The following is an 18,172-nucleotide window of genomic DNA, read 5'->3' on the forward strand; positions in this document are numbered from 1 at the left end:
TCCCCTCACCCCCTCGTTCCAAACCGGTCTGTCCAGCTGTCCACCCCAAGGAGTGAAGCCTCCCGCCCCACCTCAGACACCCCAAGAAAGCCAGAGTCCAAACGCATGTGTAACTGTGGGGAGGGAGGATTTACTTGCAGGGGAAGGACAGGGAGGTCACAGAAGCGGTTCACGGCGGTGCGGGGGACCGCAGGGGGCATTCCCGCGGCTCAGGCGTCCCCAACCACGTCGGGGTGCTTCTGCCGCAGGTGCTTGTCCAGGGTGGCCCGCAGGCCGAAGGGCACGCAGCAGTGGGGGCACTTGAAGCGGGGCCCGCCAGGCCCCAGGCCGTGCATGCGGCGGTGGCGGTTGAGTTTGCTGCTCTGGGCGCAGGCGTAGGAGCAGAGCTCGCAGGCGTAGGGCCGCTCGCCCGTGTGCGAGCGCCGGTGCACTGTCAGGTTGCTGCTGTTGGTGAAATGCTTCCCGCAGAACTCGCAGCTGCCCCCGGGCCCGGGACCCCGGCTCTTGCCCGCTGGCTTCAGCGTCTTCTTGGGTGACGTCTTCTGGCTCTTCTCGGGGTCAGTTCTCTGCTCCTTGGTGTCAGCTCCCCAGCCGTCCACGCCGGGGCCCACCTGGGCCCCACCGCCAGGAGCCCCAGGTTCCTGGACCCCCGCCGTGGCGGCTGCTCCGGCCCCCTCTCCGCCGCTGCACTGGAGGAGGCTGGCCGGGGCGGCGGCATGGGCGGCCGGCTCCGGAGGGGCGGCGGACGCCTGCTCCCGACTGGCATCGGCCACGCAGGGGCTCTGGGGCCGTAGCTGCTGCCGATGGGTCTTCTTGTGGCGGTTGAGCTTGCTGCTCTGGGCGCAGGCATAGGGACACTGGTCACAGGCGTAGGGCCGCTCGCCAGTGTGCGAGCGCATGTGCACCTTCAGGTTGCTGAAGGAGCTGAGGGTCTTCTTGCACACGGGGCAGGTGGGGCTCCGCCGGGTGGGACCCAGCCGGGGGCCCTTGGCCTCGGCTTCTGGCCCCGCCACCGCCGACACGGCAGCAGCCACCTCGGCCAGGCCCAGCAGCGGGGCCTCTGGGGCCTCGGGTTCCGTCTGGTAGATGGACAGTCCGTGGTCCCACTGGGCGTGGCGCAGCAGTTTCCAGGCTCCCGTGAACTGTCGGCCGCAGCGGAGGCAGCTCAAGGCCTTCAGGTCCTCGCGTTCTGCAGAGAAGAGAAGGGCCAGGGGTTAGTGTGTCAGGCAAGTCAGAGCAGTTGCTGTTCACAGCTGCTGGCTGGACACCTGCTGGGGGAGAGGCTCTATTCCAGGAGCTGAGAGGCAGCAGTAAGAGGCGAGACTCCCTGCCCTCAGGAAGCTGGTGTTCAGAGAGGTGGGTGGACAGACAAGAAGCAAGGAAAATCCGTGCAGTGGATGATAAGTACTTGGGGATTTTCTTTGTGTTTGAAAAATCTTCAAGAAAAACTTAAAAGTTAGAGCAGAGGGCTTCCCGGGTGGCGCAGTGGTTGCGAGTTCGCCTGCCGATGCAGGGGACACGGGTTCGTGCCCAGGTCCGGGAAGACCCCACATGCCGCGGAGCGGCTGGGCCTGTGAGCCATGGCCGCTGGGCCTGCACGTCCGGAGCCTGTGCTTCACAACGGGAGAGACCACAACAGTGCGAGGCCCGCGTACCGCAAAAAAAAAAAAAAGAAAAAAAAAAGTTAGAGCAGTGATGGATGGGGGGGTGTTATTTTATTACTGGGGTTAGGAAGGCCTTGCTGAACAGGTGATCCAGTTCAGTGTGCTAGGCACCTGCCACCTGCCACACTCAGCTCCCTCTCACAACTTTCCTTCAAGGCAGGAAATAAGACCTCCATTTTCCAGACGGGAGAACTGAGGCAAAGAGACCTTTCCCCAAGGTCACACAGCTAGGAATGGGTGGAGCTGGGGTTTCAATCCAGAAACCCAGGGGGTGGGAGATAGAGGTTTTCAAGAAAAAAGATTGGTTTAATAATCAGAACAGCTCTTGATAACTGAGTGGGTTTCTGTGCCAGGCCCCAGGCTCCTGGGTCCCACACATGATCCCCTTTTCCTGCCTTACAGAAGAGGGAGCCAAGGTCTAAATGGGGAGAAGGCTTAGCAGCCACCTAGAGAGGTAGGGGTGCGGACGGTGAGCTAGGTTCCCCTCCCTCTTTATGGAACCCAAATCAAGACACTCCAGGTACTGTCAGTAAGGTACTGCCAGATCTATTTGCCTTCATGTCTTAGATGGGGGTGGCTTTCCTGATGCAACACCAGGGTCAAGAGCATGGGTGGGGTTGGAGAGGGCCAGCCTGGCCTGACTTCCAGCTGGCTCTCCTGCTCCCTAGCTGTGTGACCTTGGGCAAGAAATACCCCTCTCGGAGCCTCGGTTTCCTCATTTGCTAGAATATGGGGATCCTAGGGGTCTTCTCCCTTTAGACTTGCTGTGAGCTCAGAACCAGCTGAGAGTTGCGATCCGTCAAGCCCTCAGTAAACATTAGCTGAGGTGTCCATCATTCTCCCAAGTCCAAGCACCTAAGAGTGTATTGTTCTAATGATCCCATCACAGCCCCTCCTTTGCCCACCAGGCTCTAACTCTACAGCTGAGCCAATCATAATTCCTCCTCCCCCCCCTCCCACCACAGGACCCTCTCCCTGGCCCAGCCCTGAATATAATTCCATTTCTCAGAAATCCCCAGGAGCACATGGCCCAGAGACTGGAAATCTAGAGCTGTGGATGAGCCCCATAATCGACGCTGACCAAAAGCTCAGCTCGCCAAGAGTCTAGTACCAAGTTAAGAGTTTTAATTCCTACCCAAGGGGAGGAACCCAGGTATCCAGACACCCAGGACCTGGCTCAAAACAGGGCCTTCCCAGCATGCAAGGCTGGGAGATTCCATCAGGGAGGGAAACCAGAAGTCCCTTCCCTGGCTCTGAGCAAATGCCCAGCACCTCAATCAGAAGTGATAAAGAGGTGGAGGGGGTGACAACACCCCCCGGTCCAGCTGGCCTCGGCTCCCCTCCCCCAGGCCGCTGCCCTCCCCAGAGGTGCCCCCTGCTGCCACACTGGTCCAGCCACCTGGCCAGTTATTTCTGGCCAAGGGGAAGGAGAAGTGAAACCAGATTGGGGGTGTGTGTATGGCAAATCCCCAGACCAGTCTTCTGGGGCTGGCCACACCCTGTGGGTGGCCCTGCTTCCCTGCCCAGCCCCCATCCTCACCCACCCCCCTCACCACCACTAGTCTCAGCCCTAGGACAGGGCAGGCTCTGGCCACGCCTAGGCTGCACCCAGTGGGGAGCCAGAAAGGGGAAGTAGTGCTCACTGCCCCGCCTGTCCAGGTCAGCCCCTTCTCCCACAGGAAGCTGGGCCCTTGAACTTGAGACCAGGGACTGCATTCCGGCTTTACTCACCTGAGCTCTGGCAGGGGCTGGGGCCTCTGAAGAGCTGACAGCCCAGCTTCTTGTGGTCCATGAAAGCAGTGATGGCCTCCAACGGGAAAGTCTGCAGGCAGCGGCCGCAGGTCAACAGATCTGGGTGTTTGTCGGTCCACGGCTGGCGGTCTGCAGGGAGGAAGCGGGTGGTGAGCGTGGGGTGGGGCCAGGATGGGGCCTGGGGGTTCCGAGGGAGAGGGGAAACCCGAAAGTCACAACGGGGGCTGGAGGCCAGGACCTGGCGAGGAAAATAAGGCAGGGGGGTTAGTGCGGGTGGGGGGACGCGGGGGGCGGTGCCCCGAGAAGGAGGTCCCACGAGAGAGAGAGAGAGAGAGAGAGAGAGAGAGAGAAAGGAGAGAGGAGAGAGAGGGGAGGGAGGCGGGCGGGCCCGGGGCAGGGGCAGGGGGCGCTCACCGGGAAGGTGCGGGGTCAGCGGCGTCCACGGCGCCCACTGGTTGCGCAGGCCCAGGGCGTGGAAGAGGCCGCCAGCGGGCACGGGGCCGGGGGAGTGGCGGGGTTCGCCCTCGAGCCGCCCCGGCGCGGGCATTTCCTTCGGGTTGAAGGGCCCTAGCCGCCGGGCCTGTAGGGGCCGCGGGTCCGGCTCGAGCTTCACATCGATGAAGAGGTCCGGCATCTCCATCTCGTCGTCTGAGTTGGCGGCGGGAGCGGGCTCTCTTCGACGAGGCATGCAGCCGGCCTTGCGGCGGGACATGGGTCACGGGCAGGCGGACTGGCGGGCGGAGGACTCGCGAGCCGTGCGCGCTCACACCGAAGCGCCCAGGTGAGTGACTGCGGCGACCCGCGGCGAACTCTTACACGTGCTGGCCCGGCCCGTGGCTCCGCCCACCGAGGCGGGGCCTGACGCGAGAGGACTGCCCCACCCTTAGCCAAACTTAATCTGGACCATGCCCCCTGCGTTTCTCTAAGTGATCAAATCTTAACCGTAACGAGTTCACACAACCACGCATAGAAACAGCTATTCCTGATCCCGTTTTCGGGCTGGTAGAAACTGAGGCACAAGGTGCCCACACACAACCCCAAGCGAGAAAGTGGTAGGGGCCACGTTTCTACCTAGACGCCTGATAGTAATCTGGTCTGTTCCATTAAACGCACTACAATAAAAGTTCCTTGGGCAAACATTGATTGAGCGCCTACTATGCACCAGGTTCTGGACCAAGTACTGGGGATGCAGCAGGGTACAAAACACAATAACCCTGGCCTCATGCAGTTTATTCGTTCAGGGAGACAGGACTCTCAACAAGATAACTATGTAAAATACAGAGTGCCTTCCGTGACACCTGTCGTGGAGAAAAAAAAAAAAATCCAGGAAGGATTATAAAGGGACAGGATTACTGGGGTGACGGGTGGGCCTCAATTTTCTCCCCATGCTGGGCCTGCGTATTCTAGGAGTTCTGTAGTGATTAAGTTCTGTATTGATTGAGTTCTGTGAGAAAACGAGGTCAGCTTCAAGGGCGTCTTTTGACCACTTTAAAGTCTTTGGCTTTTCTGAGATGGAAGCCCTGGGAAGGTTTTGAGCAGAGGAGGGTCGTGATCATATACATTGACTCTGCTCTTAGACCTGAGATCGTCTTCAAAACCAAATAGCCAACCGTCTTGCCTCCCTCGGATGGGGCCTCCTCGAACTTCCCTCCTCAAAGCTGCTCTCTCTGATCACTGTTTGAAGTGGCATCAACACCCTGCCCCACCCTTCAACCCTGCAAGTTTTCTTTTCTTCCTGGCACCAACCACATCAGATCTAGAACTGTTTGTTTACTGTCCTCTCACCCCTTCCCCCAACACAAGCCCCCTGAGGTCAGGGCCAGGGTCAGTCCGCCCCTGCCGTGTCCCCAAGCCCAGCACTGAGGGAATTTCACATGCTAATCTCCACTGCAGGCCTGAGGGTTCCTCATATTGTTATTCAGGTCTCAGCTCAATTGTCCTCCTGAGAGCAGAGGACCTCCCTGACCACAGGATCTAAAGGAGCCCCACCCTGCTGAAGGCCTTACAATTTACACTCCATGACCTCCATCTGTCCCCAGTTCCCTCCTGGGCCTCAGGTTTCACATCTGTTACCTAAGGTGGCTTCTTCAGTGCCACCTCCCCTGACCACCCAACCTCCCCCAACCCTGCCACCCATTATCCCATTGCCCTTATTTTATTCCTTTTACATCCTTGTCAAGCCCTGAAGGATCTTGTCGATGTATTTGTTCATGTAATAACCTGTGGTGTCCCTCTCAGCCTCCCTAGAATGTAGGTTCTGAGATGGCAGGAGCCGAGTCTGTCTTGTTTGCAAATAGAGCCCCTAATCGTTCATAGTTCAGTTAACAAATTGTGTATTGAGCTGCTATGTGCATTCTTTCGATATTTGCAGAGGGTCTGCGTACCAGGCACCGGGTCTTGGGGGTCCGCCGGGAAGCCAAGGCCCACAAAGCCCTGCCTTACTGAAACCGTGTGGAAGAAGTGAATTCTGAGCCCACAGCAGCACGTTTCCACCTCAGGCCATACATTTTGCCTTTCAGGACCTCAGTTTCCCCCTGTGTAAGATGGGGCTGCGGGGAGGGCTGCAGGAATGACCGCCTCTCCCAGCTGCTGCTCTCCAAGGCTTTTTGCCTGGTGCGTGGCTGCTGAGAGCATGATCAAGTAGGGAAGGTGGGGTTCGGACTGGAGGTGAGGGGTAGGAGTGTGCACGTGTAGGGGGATGGGGGTGCCAAGTCCAATCTGCACTTAACTCAGACGGGAGGCGCCTCAATTTCTTCTTCTGTAAAATGGGTATCCTGGACGTCCCCACCTCGCAGACTGGTGGATCAGCTCTAAGCGCTGGGCCAAGCCGCTGGCAGGGTGGCGCCCGGGTCTGTGCTGCCTTCCGAGCCCGCGAGCCCGCCCGAGACCACGTGGGGCGGTGGCGGCGCGGGCGGAACCCAGGCTCGGCGGCTCGTGGCCCGCCCGGGCCTCTGCAGCTGGGGCGCCGGCGGAAGTGGGTGCTCCAGCCGCTGCAGACCTCGGTGAGTGCGGGATTGTTGCTGGTGGGTTGCGAGCACTTTCCCGTTCCCCGGCACCGGCCCGGGACGCCCACCCGCGTGCAAGACCGGGAGTGGCGGCAAGAGTCAAGTCCGCGCCTGCAACGCCGGCTGCTGGGACGTTCTGGTCCCCGAACGCCTGCACCCGGGACTCTGGTTCCGAACGCAGCAGCGCACACACTCCCGCGCCCGGGGTGGAGGTGGGGGCGGAATGCACCCCCTCGGGAAAACAATAACGACGACGATATTATAACAGTAATAACGGCTGCAGTCTTGAGACTCCCGCCTTTCCCGGAGTGGAATCGCTCGCCTAATCTGAGCCGGGAGGTGGGAAGAACGTCCAGCCCAGGGCGGAGTGGGGAGTGGACGCCTGAGGGCCGGGAGGACCTACTTAGTGTAAGAAAAGGAGAGCGATGCGTGGCCAGAGCGGAATTGAAAGGAAACTGACCGGCCCAGTGGGCGGAGGTTGGGGGGGTGGGATTCTGCATTTGGGGTCCCGATCCTCACGGGGTTTGTGTGTGTATGTGTGTGTGTGGCCCACTTAACTAATTTGCATCCAGACAGGGCCCACCCATGAGGTGGGTGTAGGCTGGTCAGTATCTCGGTTAAGCTGGTAACTCAGCTGGTTCTCTACCTGGCAACTGAAGGGTTAGTTTGTCCACGGAACAGATCGTTCCCATTTTCTAGAAAGTGAGCACTGAGGCCCCAGGGATGGAAGTCTGTGAATCTCCTGGCCCTGCCATTGACCAAAGCGATGGGCACTTTACTTTTTCTAGTGGGAAAGGGGTTTGGACATTTTTTCCTGAAACCTGGGCAGGAAATCCTTGGCTTGGAGACTGACAGGATAAAGGACTCTCAGGCTTGGTCACCAGGGAGAATGGATAATACCTGCTTTTGCTGTCTTGGGCACACCCTATGTGACCTTTCTCAAACCAGTTTCTTATCAGGTCACACCTTGACTCCCAAACCTCCAAGGACTCCCCTATGCTGGCTGAAAAAAACTGCCCTGCTCCCAGGGCAGGGGTGATGGCCCTGACTCTTGTTATCAGACCAGCCTGGATTTGCTCCCTTTTCCTGCCAATCACAAGCTTGCACCCAGTCAATGATTTGGCATCATCCAGCTTCAGTTTTCTCTTCGGGAAAATGGGGCTTGTGCAGGTATGACCAAATCTTTTTTTTTTTCCTCCCTAATGTAGAAAACATGACTAACATGTTTAATTAGTCATGTAATTAAACATGTTTAATCCAGGGATTGAACGTAACTCTTTGTCCACTTGCATAATTCCCATCAGTCCTTCATTAAGTACTAGCCCTAGAGAGGAGAGTGTTTCTCCTAAAATACTTAAGTGTTAACCTAGGTTGGGAGAGAAAGCCCTGGGAGCTGATGACCCTTGACTAAACTGGGAATGCAGTGGTCAGATACATTAGAAAATGTATATATCCCTTAATCTCATTCACAGCCAGTAATGGTGAGATCATGAAAATGTACCAATCCCATTAATTCCATTCACTGTGGTCTTGCCCATCAGGCAAAAACCAGGGAGTCTTCCTCGGCTTTGCTCAGTCCATTAGCAAATAGTGAGGGCTCTCAACCCTCAAAAGATAGCCTAATCCAATCACTTCTCCCCACCCCAACCCCCAACCCCCATCCCAGACACCTGTCATCTTCCACACCACCCACTGCAGTGGCTTCCTCACCAGGCTGTCTGCTTCTCCCTTTGCTCTCATAGTCCATTCTTCCTTGCAGCAGGCAGAGGGATCCCGTGATTACCGCAAGTCAGACCCTGCCCCTCCTCTGCTCAGAACCAGCCCCCGGCGAGACCCAAGTCCTCAAGCCCCTGCACATTCTGCCCTTGCCCCAGCCGCCTGCATACTGGCCTCCTTGCTGTGCCTCAGTCTCCCTTCCATGAGCTTTGCATTTGCTGCTCCCTCGAACTGCAATGCTTTCCCCCCAGATCTCCACATGGCTCAATTCCTCATTTCATTCTGGTCTTTGCTCCAAAGTAACCTTATCAGAGAGATCTTTCCTGAGCCCCTTCCTGGAAACCACCTCTTATCCCCCAGGCAGGGCCAGGTGTCTGCTCTGGGCTCCTGAGGCCCCCGGGCTCCTTCATTCCAGCCCTGCCCACTCTGGGTTGTCATTGTCTGGAGACCTAGTGTGTGTCATCCACTGGACTGAGAGCCCAGGAGGGCAGGGCTGGGCTCTTTCACTCCCAGCTGTGTCTCTAGCACCACCCAGCATGGGCCAGGCACAGGGCAGGCACTCAGATAACAGGGGGAGTGAATCCTTCCACAAATGTTTACTGAGTCCCCCCTGGCTGCCAGGCCCTAATTAGGGCTGGGGATGGAGCTGTGAAGTAATCAGATATGTCCCTTCTCTCGAAGGCTTATGTTCTGTGGCAGAACAGGCAGCGCATAGGCAAACAAGTAAATGCATATTGTCAGGAGGTGATAGTGCTGTGGCAAAAAAAGATACTGCAGGGTGAAAGGGCTATTATTTTCCTCCCTGTAAAGATGATGTTTGAGCAGCGAGCTGAATGAAGTAAGGGAGGAAGGTGAGTCATGTATCTGGAAATATATATATGTCTCCCAAATGGAAGAGGGTTCCAGTCAGTAAGAACAGCACGTGCAAAGGCCCTGAGGCAGGAATGTGCTTGGCATTTTCAGGGACTGACACCGGTGACCAAAGGGTAGAAGGGTGGGAGATGAGGTCAGAGAGGTGATAGAGCCTTGTAGCCATCGTGAGGACTTTTGCTTTTGCGCTGGGTGGGATAGGAGCCATGGGAGGCCTCTGAGCAGAGGAGGGGTGTGATCAGACTTAGTTCTAACAGGAAGACCCCTCTGACAGCCATGTGGGGAACAGACTGGGGTGAAGGTGGAGGCCAGGAGCCCAGTGGGGAGGCTACTGAAATAGTCCAGGTGGGAGGTGATGGTGGCTAGACCGAGGAAGGGTCAGAGCAGGGATGGTGAGAAGTTCCCAGATGCTGGATGTATTTTTGAGGGTGGAGCTGACAAACTTGACTGAAGGATTGGTTGTGGGTGGGAGAGAAAGTGAGGAGTCCAGGATACTGCGGATGTCCTTTGCCTGTGCGATCAGCAACCTCCCCCTGAAAGATCTTCCTGACAGCCCTAGGAGGTCTTTTTTTAATGTTTCATTTCACGGATGAGGAACCGGATCAGGGAGGCTGCTCCTAGAGTTGCAGTGATCTGCCCAGACCCCTTGTAGTGAATCTGGGAGGGCTGGGACCCACCCGCTCTCCCCCAGACCACACCCTCATCCCCTATGCCAGGTGGTGAGCTGCGGCCTGCCGCAGGTTCTCATATGGCTCAAGAGCTGAGAGTGGGTTTTGCATTTTTAAGTGGTTGAAAAACTAAAAAAATCTTTTGTGGCACATGAAAGTATATAAAATTCAATATCAGTGTCCCAAGAAGTAAGGTTTTATTGGAGCACCGCCATGTTTCCACGTGTTGCTGTATTGTCTGGCCACTTTCCTCCTACTCTGGCAGAGCTGAATAGTTGTGACAGAGACAGAGACAGGCCCTTGAAGCCTAAAATATTTACCATTGCGCCCTTGACAAAGGAGATTTGCTGACCTTTGCTATATGTTCTGCTAATAAGATTTGGGCCAGCAGCGGGGGTGTCCTATCAGGAGGACTTGGCAGGTAGTTACAAAGGGCCTGGGAAAGATCCAGGTGAGGGACAGAAAGAGGTTTGGGGAGTGCGTGACAGTAAGGCTAGGAGAGGGAGTTCAGATTCCTGAGGGAGGATCTAACATTTTTTAAGGGACGCGGAAGCATTCCGATATGTCCCTTCCTTTTTAAAAACTAGAATTTCAAAGTTCTTTTGAAAAGGTTATACAGATTCAAAACGGATCCAAATTCAAACAGAATTTAAAAGGTGAAAAAAGGTAGACAGCTAAAAGTCTCCACCCCGGGCCCTCCATGGGCTGAATGACCCATGTGCGTTTGCAGTTTTTTTTGTTTGTTTGGCTGGTTTTAGGCCGTGCCACACGTCTTGTGGGATCTTTGTTCCCCAACCAGGGATCGAACCCAGGCCTCCAGCAGTGGAAGTGCCGAGTCCTAACCACTGGACTGCCAGGGAGGTCCCTGTTTGCAGTTTTCCTGGAGACTGTCAAACTGCCCCTCTTTGAGTGTCCGTGAGGCTGTGAATATGTTCATGTGTTCAGTAGTCATTGTTACCCACCGTCCATCTGTTTGTCTGTATCAGTGGTTCTGAACCAGAGGTGACTTTTTTTTTTTGTCCCCCAGAGGACATTTGGCAATAGATGGAGATCTTCTTTTTAAAAAAATGGCTTTATTGGGTTGTAATTCTCCTACCAAAGTATTCACCAGTGGAGACATTTTTGGTTGTCGCAGCTTGGGGTAAGGGTGGGGGACGCTTCTGCATCTAGCGTGTAGAGGCCAGGGATGCTGCCCAAACCCTACACCTATGCACAGGACAGCACCTTACAACGCGACAAAGAATGGTCCAGGCCCAACTGTCAATAGAGCCGAAGTTGAGAAGCCCTGGTCCTTTGCTCTGCAGGATCCTTTCTTGCAAGGAGCTGACAGTTGAGCTGCAGAGACAGGAAGAGCCTCACAAGAAAAAGGACAATCCCAATCACCCCTGTACGGTGAGTGGCCCTGGGATGGGACGCTGGGTGCCTGATGCGTGTCAGTCACTTCAGTTAATCACTTTAGAGAAGAGGTGACTGAGCCACAGGGAGGGGAGGGGTGCACCTGCCTGAAACTTAGGTCCTTCTCTCTCCTTCCTACTCACGAAGCCAGCATCTCCCTGCATGCAATCAACAGCAGTGCAGTGGCCGGGGAGGGTGAATTAAGAGTTTGGGATTAACATATCACCACACTACTATATGTAAAACAGATAACAAGGACCTACTGTAGAGCACAGGGAACTCTACTCAATATTCTGTAATAACCTATAAGAGAAAAGAATCTGAAAAAGAATATATATATATATATATATATACACATATATATGTGTAACTGAATCGGTTTGCTGTACACCCGAAACTAACACAACATTGTAAACCAACTATACTTCAATAAAAACAAACCCCCAAAAAACAAAAAAAAAACCCACCCCAAACCAACAACAACAAAAAACCCCAAAAAAACCCCAAACACCTCAGTGCAGTGGCATGTAATATGTTCCAGGCCAGTGCTTAACCTGCACGTTTGTTAGGTCATTTAGTCCCCGTGACAACCCTGTCAGGTTGGTCCTCTTATCACCCCCATTTTATAGATGGGGAAACTGAGGCACAGACCGTTTAAGCAACTTACCCTAGGTCACACAGCAATACTGATACTAATACAGTCGGTATTCAACTGTAACTTTATGGAGAACCTAGTACATAATAGGCCCCATCCTGCATGAGCCTGTTGAATCCTGATAACAAGGCAAGGTGGCCAGCCATTGGTGCCATTCCTCCACACAATGGAAGAGGAAACTGTCTCTTGCTTGAGGTCACCCAGATAAGCAGGCCTGGGAGCTCACTCTCCATTCATTCCAGCAGAAACAGTATTTAAGGAGCCTGGTCCCTGTGCCACTTAGTGAGCTGGGGGCACAGCAGTGCGAAGAAAGCAAGGTCACTGCCTGTGGGGAGGCAGCCATCTCGCAGGGAGAAAGACCAAAGCAGAAAAATAAATAGACAACGTCATGTGCAGGAGTGGTGTGTGCGACAAAGAATGAGGAAGCCCGTTTGGACGGAGGGGGCTGAGGGGTAGATCTTGAAGGCAGGGTGGTCAGGGAAGGGGAGAGGAGGTACAGGCAGAGGGAACCGCAAGTACCAGGGCCCACCAAGGGGCCGCGCCAGGCATGCCTGAGGCCCAGCAAGGAGGCCAGTGTGGCCGGGTGGAGAGGGTAAGCGCCGCGCTCGGTGAGGGTGCTGGCCGGATCTGGAGCATTCAGGGCCTTGAGGGCTGTGGTGAGGACTTTGGCTTTGACTCTGAGCAAGACAGAAGCCAGGGGGAGGGCTCCGAGCAGAGGCGGGATATGATCTGACTCAGGTGTTAACAGGATCCCTCTGGCCGTGTGTGCGGACAAACTGGCAGGGGGTGAAGGTGGAACTGGGAGTCCAGTGAGGAGTTGACTTCAGTAGTCCAGGCAGGAAGTGACGGTGGCTGGACCGAGATGTTGGCAGTGGACAGAGTGAGAACTATTAGGTTGTGAATACATATACACTTTTTTTTTTAATTAAAAAAATGTATTTTCCCCGAGTGTTTTTTTTTTTTTCTTCTTTTTTTTTTGGCTGCCTCAGTTCCCCGACCAGGGATTGAACCCCGGCCACTGTAGTGAAAGTGCCCGATCCTAACCACTAGACCAGGGAACTTACACCCTCCCCCCGCCCCCGCCCAAGTATTTCTTTCTTTGTCTTTTATGATCTTGATATTTTCGAACCACAGGATAATTTGTTTTTTTTTGTAGAACGTCCCTCAATTTGAGTTGCCTCATGATTAGATTCAGGTCATCCGTTTTTGGCAGGAAAACCACGGAAGTGGTGCCCTGCCCTCAGTGTATCACATCAGGATGCACACGGTGTCTGTTTGTCCTATTACTGCACATGTTGGCGTCCATGCCTAAGTTAGGGTGGTGCCCACCAGGTTTCTCCACCATAAAGTTACTCTTTAGTCTTTACAAGGAGTATCTTGTGAGGAGGTACTTTAAGGCTTTGTAGATATCCTGGACCTTCTGAAACGTTCACTGACAAGTTTTAGCATCCCTTGACAATTTTAGCTGCCGTTGTACGATGCGGATTTTTCCCTCTCCCCCTTTATGTATTTCTTCATTTATCTATTTACAGTAAGTATGGACTCATGGATTTGGCCCTTTCAAGCTGACTCCTGTGTGACTGGGAATTTGTTTGGAAGATTGCATTTCATGATGGATCGGATGGGCTGTGTGTGAGAGAAGAGAGGAGGCCAGGACTCGTTCTTTCAGCAAATATATTTATCGCCAGGGACTGGGGATAAAGCCGTGATCAAAGCAGTGCAAAGGCCCTGCTCTCGTGGACCCCATGAATGGTGGTGCCAGTTCCTGGGAAGACGGGGACTGGGTGAGGGGTGGCACAGATTTTAGGAGGGGGACTCAGGAATTGGGTTTTGGTCAGGTTAAGTGGAGGTGGGGTAGACAGCGCTCTGCTCCCAGGCCTCCGGGCTCCCTCTTCCTGTAGCCCCACACTCCCCATAATGGCTCCCTGCTCTTCTTCTTCACCCAACAGCCAGGATAATGCAGACTCCACTGACCACTACTGTGCCCGTGCTCCGGCTCCCCCGGGGCCCTGATGGCTTGAGCCGAGGCTTTGCCCCCGACGGACGCAGAGCCCCCCTGAAACCGGTGGTTCCTGAAATCCCGGAGTCTAAAGAATCGCGGGAATCCCAGGAACAGCGGGCCCGAGCCACCCTTCGGGAGCGCTACCTCCGCAGCCTGCTGGCCATGGTGGGGCGCCAGGTGAGCTTCACGTTGCACGAGGGTGTGCATGTGACCGCCCACTTCGGAGCCACTGACCTGGACGTGGCCAACTTCTACGTGTCGCAGCTGCAGACTCCGATAGGCGTGCAGGCTGAGGCGCTGCTCCGGTGTAGTGACATTATCTCATACACCTTCAAACCGTAAAGATGTTATCGTGTTCATCTTTCTTCCTTGGGCGTAGCCACAGCCTCCCAGGCCTCCATATGCTCCTGAGCTTGGACCTCTGGGCCCCAGAGAGTTCGGAACACCCTTGGAATTTTGAGCCAAGCTTCAAGCAACTCTGGCTTCTTGGGACAGTAAAATTCTGCGGCCCCAGGAGTTCTAGATCCTCTTGAAAGGAAGGCTGTACCTCACAGAACTCTAAACTGTACAGATACATGGGCCTCATGCCCATTCCTGAAGATTCCGGGTGGAGAAAGGGAATAAAGGAAGGCAAATTGTCTAGTGGGAAATTGTCTGTTGAAGAGGCTGCAAAGGTCAGCCACCCTGGAAGTACTCCCCTCCTGCCAAAGTACCAGTTATCCCAGGAAAATTTGCCTCCTTTTTTTTTTTTTTTTAATGTACCCTATAGGGATTGAGCCAGACTTAGGGAGTAGAAGGGTGGCTATCCACGGGCTGAATCCCATGGAGCTGGGCCAGGAAGGGGAGGACACGTCAAGGGAGTGGGAGGAACTCCGATAAAGGTGTGGTGATTGGACCTCCCGCTAGTCTCTGGGAACGCTGGAGCGACCTGGATGCCAGACTTGGGAGATTTGCACTTGATTTCTTTTTCGGGTGGTCTAGGATGTCCATAACGAGTTGCGCGGCTCGCATTGGGTCACATGGTCACGCGCAAGGGCTCCTCCTATTGCCTGGCCTCTGGGTGGGTAGAGTCGCTTCCCCGCCCATACGGGGACTGGTTGGGACCTGTCTAACCCTGTGTGGCGGCACCACTGGGAAAAGGCAAGAGGATTAAGGGTTAGGGTGAAACTTTGCCCTTTCTCCATTTCACCCCAGCTGTGTAGCGTGGCCGTCCGTATCACTCGCTTTACTTAGCCCCATTACTAGTAGTCTTTCAGCAGATTTGTTTTTATTTATTTATTTGGCCGCCGCGGGCGGCATGCGGGATCTTAGATTCCGGGCCAGGGATCAAACCCTTGCCCCCTGCAGTGGAAGCGCCGAGTCCTAACCACTGGATCGCCAGGGGATTCTCTCAGCAGATTTACTTTTTTTTTTTTTTTTTGCTGTACGCGGGCCTCTCACTGTTGTGGCCTCTCCCGTTGCGGAGCACAGGCTCCGGACGCGCAGGCTCAGCGGCCATGGCTCACGGGCCCAGCCGCTCCGCGGCATGTGGGATCTTCCCGGACCGGGGCACGAACCCTCGTCCCCTGCATCGGCAGGCGGACTCTCAACCACTGCGCCACCAGGGAAGCCCAGATTTACTTTTAAAAAGTAATTTCTGCCCCCTCTGTAGTCCCATCTATTTAAGAAGGTAAGTGAAGATTCCATTAAATATGGAAGAGATTTGCTTTGTTCCTCCTCAGTCGTCAAAGCGCGGTGGCCAGTGAAGTTGAGTGAAGCATGTGGAGAGCCTCAGCTCCCATATGTCCATTCACAGAGCTACCTTTGGCGACTCCTGGGCCTAGCTTCGAGTTGCCTAAGCAACGATGTCGCCTGCTCCTCCCCATGTATCCTTTTTTGGTTTTAGCTCCTCCTTCCCCGAGTTGCCTGTTGGGCTGGGATAGCGTGGAGAAAGTGCGGCTGCGAATACTAAGCGACTGAATCGAGCCCTTGTCGGGGCGTGGCTTGAGTTCGTGCTAGTTCGCTACTGGCTCCGTGATCTACCTGGTCCATCGCCCGGTATTTTGGTTGGCAGATTGGTCCCTTGCTTTTGGCATTTCTTCCTTCGTTCAATTTTTTAAAAAACTTAAATCAGGGCTATAATATTCCTTATGGGCTCCTATTTCAATTTTTAAATTTAAATTGTATTTTATACAACGCTATCCAAATACAGAGGGTTATTGATGAAGCTGCAGTCTGCAAATGGAAGGCTAGAGACTAACCAGCAAGTGGGGACTGGCTTCGTCTGCAGGCAGATGGTCCCTCTGTCCGCATCCATCACCTGTACTCATATATTCAACACAGCTTCTGTCGCCTTCCCTTTCAAGTTCTCCATCTCTTTACTTCTCTCCTTACCAGTTGGCCTAGCCCCACCAAGCAGATATTTTTATTTCTATGAACTCCATTCCCTTCTCCGTGCCTGAGCTCGTGACGAATGTCTGAGAGCCTAAACATTAGTTATCTAGATTAAAGCGGGGAGGCGCGGTGGGGGCGGCTCAGGTTCGCGCTTGCGCGCTGCTCTGGGAGACGGCGTCCACCTCGCCCCGCCCCTCATATTCTGCAGTTCCGGCTCTGCAGATTCACTGCTCACGTTTCTTTTTCCTGTGGCTCTTTCTGCCTTTTGTTTGCCCCCTTTAACAAAGCACGAGACAACTCTACCTGCAAATAACTTAAATTGATTTTCTGCTTTTCTGGGTACTCGGCGGGCTCACCGGCCCTTAACGAAAGTGCGGCTGCGAACGAGCAGGCGCGCACGGGGCTCGGGGGAGGCGCGCTCGAGCTCCCGGCGGCGACGACTACGACGACCAGGAGAGCGGACGGAGGCGGCGCCTGAAGCAGTGGCTGAGCCCATGCCCCGGGACGGCGGGAGGGCCCGGAGAGACAAGTCCGGGGCCCGGGGCATGTCCCCAGGGCCCCCGTGAGGAGGTGGCGGCGGCGATGGAGGTCCCGCCGCAGGAGGCGCCGCCCGAGCCGGGCGCGGACGGCGAAGCCGAGGAGGCCCCCGCCGAGGCCCCGTCTCCCAGCCCCGCATCGCCCCCGGCCGACGGGCGCCTCAAGGCTGCGGCCAAGCGCGTTACATTCCCGTCCGACGAAGATATCGTGTCCGGAGCTGTGGAACCCAAAGACCCGTGGAGACACGGTAGCTACGGCTGGAGCGTGGAGGCGGGCTGGTGGGGGACCTGGGAGTCAGTGCAGAACCCAGCACAGAGGTGGAGCTCAATAAGTTGCACCTAATGATAATTTAAGGAGACAGTCGTCAGTTTAGAGCTGGAGAGTGTTAGAGAGGAGGTGGCTGTTGGGTTGGGAAGGTGAAAAGTAGCTGGTTTATGCTACTCCCCCCCTCACCCCCCCCCAAGGGACGCTGAAGGTGATCTGTTTAGGAATTGAAACGGTGAGCAATCAAAGAAAGTTTGGTGGCTTGGGAGATTAGGAGGGCGGTAGCCTTTGAGTTTACAGTTTCCCAAGAGAAGGATAGAGCAGTCAGGGGAGGAAGAGTGGGTCAACATTGGCGCTGAAAGGGCAGTTGGAGGAGTTTCATGGGCCCATGGGGACAGAAAGGTTAAGTTGCTGTTCTGCAAGCCTCGGGGCAAGGGATGGTCATGTGGTTCACTTCCTTGGGTGAAAGAAGGAAGAGGAATAAACCTGGATTATGGCTCTAGACCAGTCAGTAGATCCTGGGGCTGGGAAAAGGGAGTCAAAGTAAACAAACTTGCCAGAAAAGTAGCAGAGTTGGTGGTCAGTTTGGGGGTGGGTAAGATAGAGGAGATATTCAGTCTTGGCCTTAAGAAAAGTCACTGCGTGCCTCCTTTTCCTCTCCCCCCCCAAAAAGGGAAGCAGAGCATTGTCAGTCATTCAGGAGCAGAGGAACTTTGGAGCCTGGCTCTAGGAGGGTGTTTTTTTTTTTTTTCCCCTGAGGAAGCATTGGGGAATTGGAGTTGCCGGTCAGTTGAAGGTGAGAGCATTGAAGAAGTTTGGTGGCTTGAGGTGTGGGGAGAGAGAGCAAGTCCATGGGCTATATGTCCTCTGGAGAAGGTCGGCTCAGTGTTGAAACTGAAAGGGCAGTTGGAAGAGTGTGTTTTATCCATAGGGCTGGGAAGGTGGAAAGTTGCTTCAGGGGTGGATTGGCAGTGTTGAGTCCTGGCCAGGTCTGGCAGTCTTCCTGGGATGGAGCCCGCAAAGAGAGGGATCAGCCTGGCCCCGGCTCTACAGAAGTTGGTCTGTTGGCCCTGGGGAGAGAGGAGGAACTGTTGCTAGTCTGTGGGCAGTGGAGGAATTGGTGGCTTTGATGTGAGAGTGGGAGACGTGGGAACTGGAAGCTGAACACACGGGGAACCACCATAAATGCCATCTTGGCCATTAATTGTTAAAGAGACAGTGGTTAATTTAAAATTCTTGGCCTTGGGAGCCAGCCCAGTCCCTGGGCTCTT

General features: G+C 54.9%; 3 protein-coding genes across 10 annotated transcripts in view; 2 read left to right on the forward strand and 1 right to left on the reverse strand.

Annotated features, from left to right (window-relative positions):
- Positions 1–89: 89 nt before the first annotated feature.
- Positions 90–4,182, reverse strand: ZNF296 (zinc finger protein 296). Its single transcript, XM_029243739.1, has 3 exons — positions 3,831–4,182; positions 3,396–3,545; positions 90–1,189 (listed from the first exon to the last, which is right to left on the reverse strand). The coding sequence occupies exons 1-3, from the start codon at positions 4,126–4,128 to the stop codon at positions 210–212; spliced, it is 1,428 nt and encodes a 475-aa protein (XP_029099572.1). The 5' UTR covers positions 4,129–4,182; the 3' UTR covers positions 90–209.
- On the forward strand, positions 4,050–14,372 carry GEMIN7 (gem nuclear organelle associated protein 7). Of its 7 annotated transcripts, XM_029243974.1 has the most exons (4): positions 4,168–4,197; positions 5,788–6,418; positions 10,980–11,067; positions 13,675–14,372. In XM_029243974.1, the coding sequence occupies exon 4, from the start codon at positions 13,683–13,685 to the stop codon at positions 14,067–14,069; it is 387 nt and encodes a 128-aa protein (XP_029099807.1). In that variant the 5' UTR covers positions 4,168–4,197; positions 5,788–6,418; positions 10,980–11,067; positions 13,675–13,682; the 3' UTR covers positions 14,070–14,372. The 7 variants fall into 7 exon arrangements, with proteins under 7 accessions (XP_029099797.1, XP_029099807.1, XP_029099823.1 ...); XM_029243964.1 differs by lacking the exon at positions 5,788–6,418 and having other exon boundaries at positions 4,050–4,197; XM_029243990.1 differs by lacking the exons at positions 4,168–4,197; positions 5,788–6,418 and adding an exon at positions 6,431–6,760.
- A 792-nt stretch (positions 14,373–15,164) lies between these two features.
- The window catches only part of PPP1R37 (protein phosphatase 1 regulatory subunit 37), a 44,433-nt gene continuing 41,425 nt past the window's right edge, over positions 15,165–18,172 (forward strand). Inside the window, exons 1-2 of one of the 2 annotated variants that reach the window (XM_029243552.1) lie at positions 15,165–15,396; positions 15,613–16,884. In XM_029243552.1, the coding sequence (XP_029099385.1) occupies positions 16,683–16,884 (202 nt within the window). In that variant the 5' untranslated portion in view covers positions 15,165–15,396; positions 15,613–16,682. The remainder of the gene's footprint in view (positions 15,397–15,612; positions 16,885–18,172) is intronic. The other variant, XM_029243560.1, reaches the window with a different exon arrangement.

This window comes from Monodon monoceros, unplaced genomic scaffold (assembly GCF_005190385.1).
Source record: "Monodon monoceros isolate NGI ecotype Baffin Bay Population unplaced genomic scaffold, NGI_Narwhal_1 Super_Scaffold_10, whole genome shotgun sequence".
Taxonomy (NCBI): Eukaryota; Metazoa; Chordata; class Mammalia; order Artiodactyla; family Monodontidae; genus Monodon; species Monodon monoceros.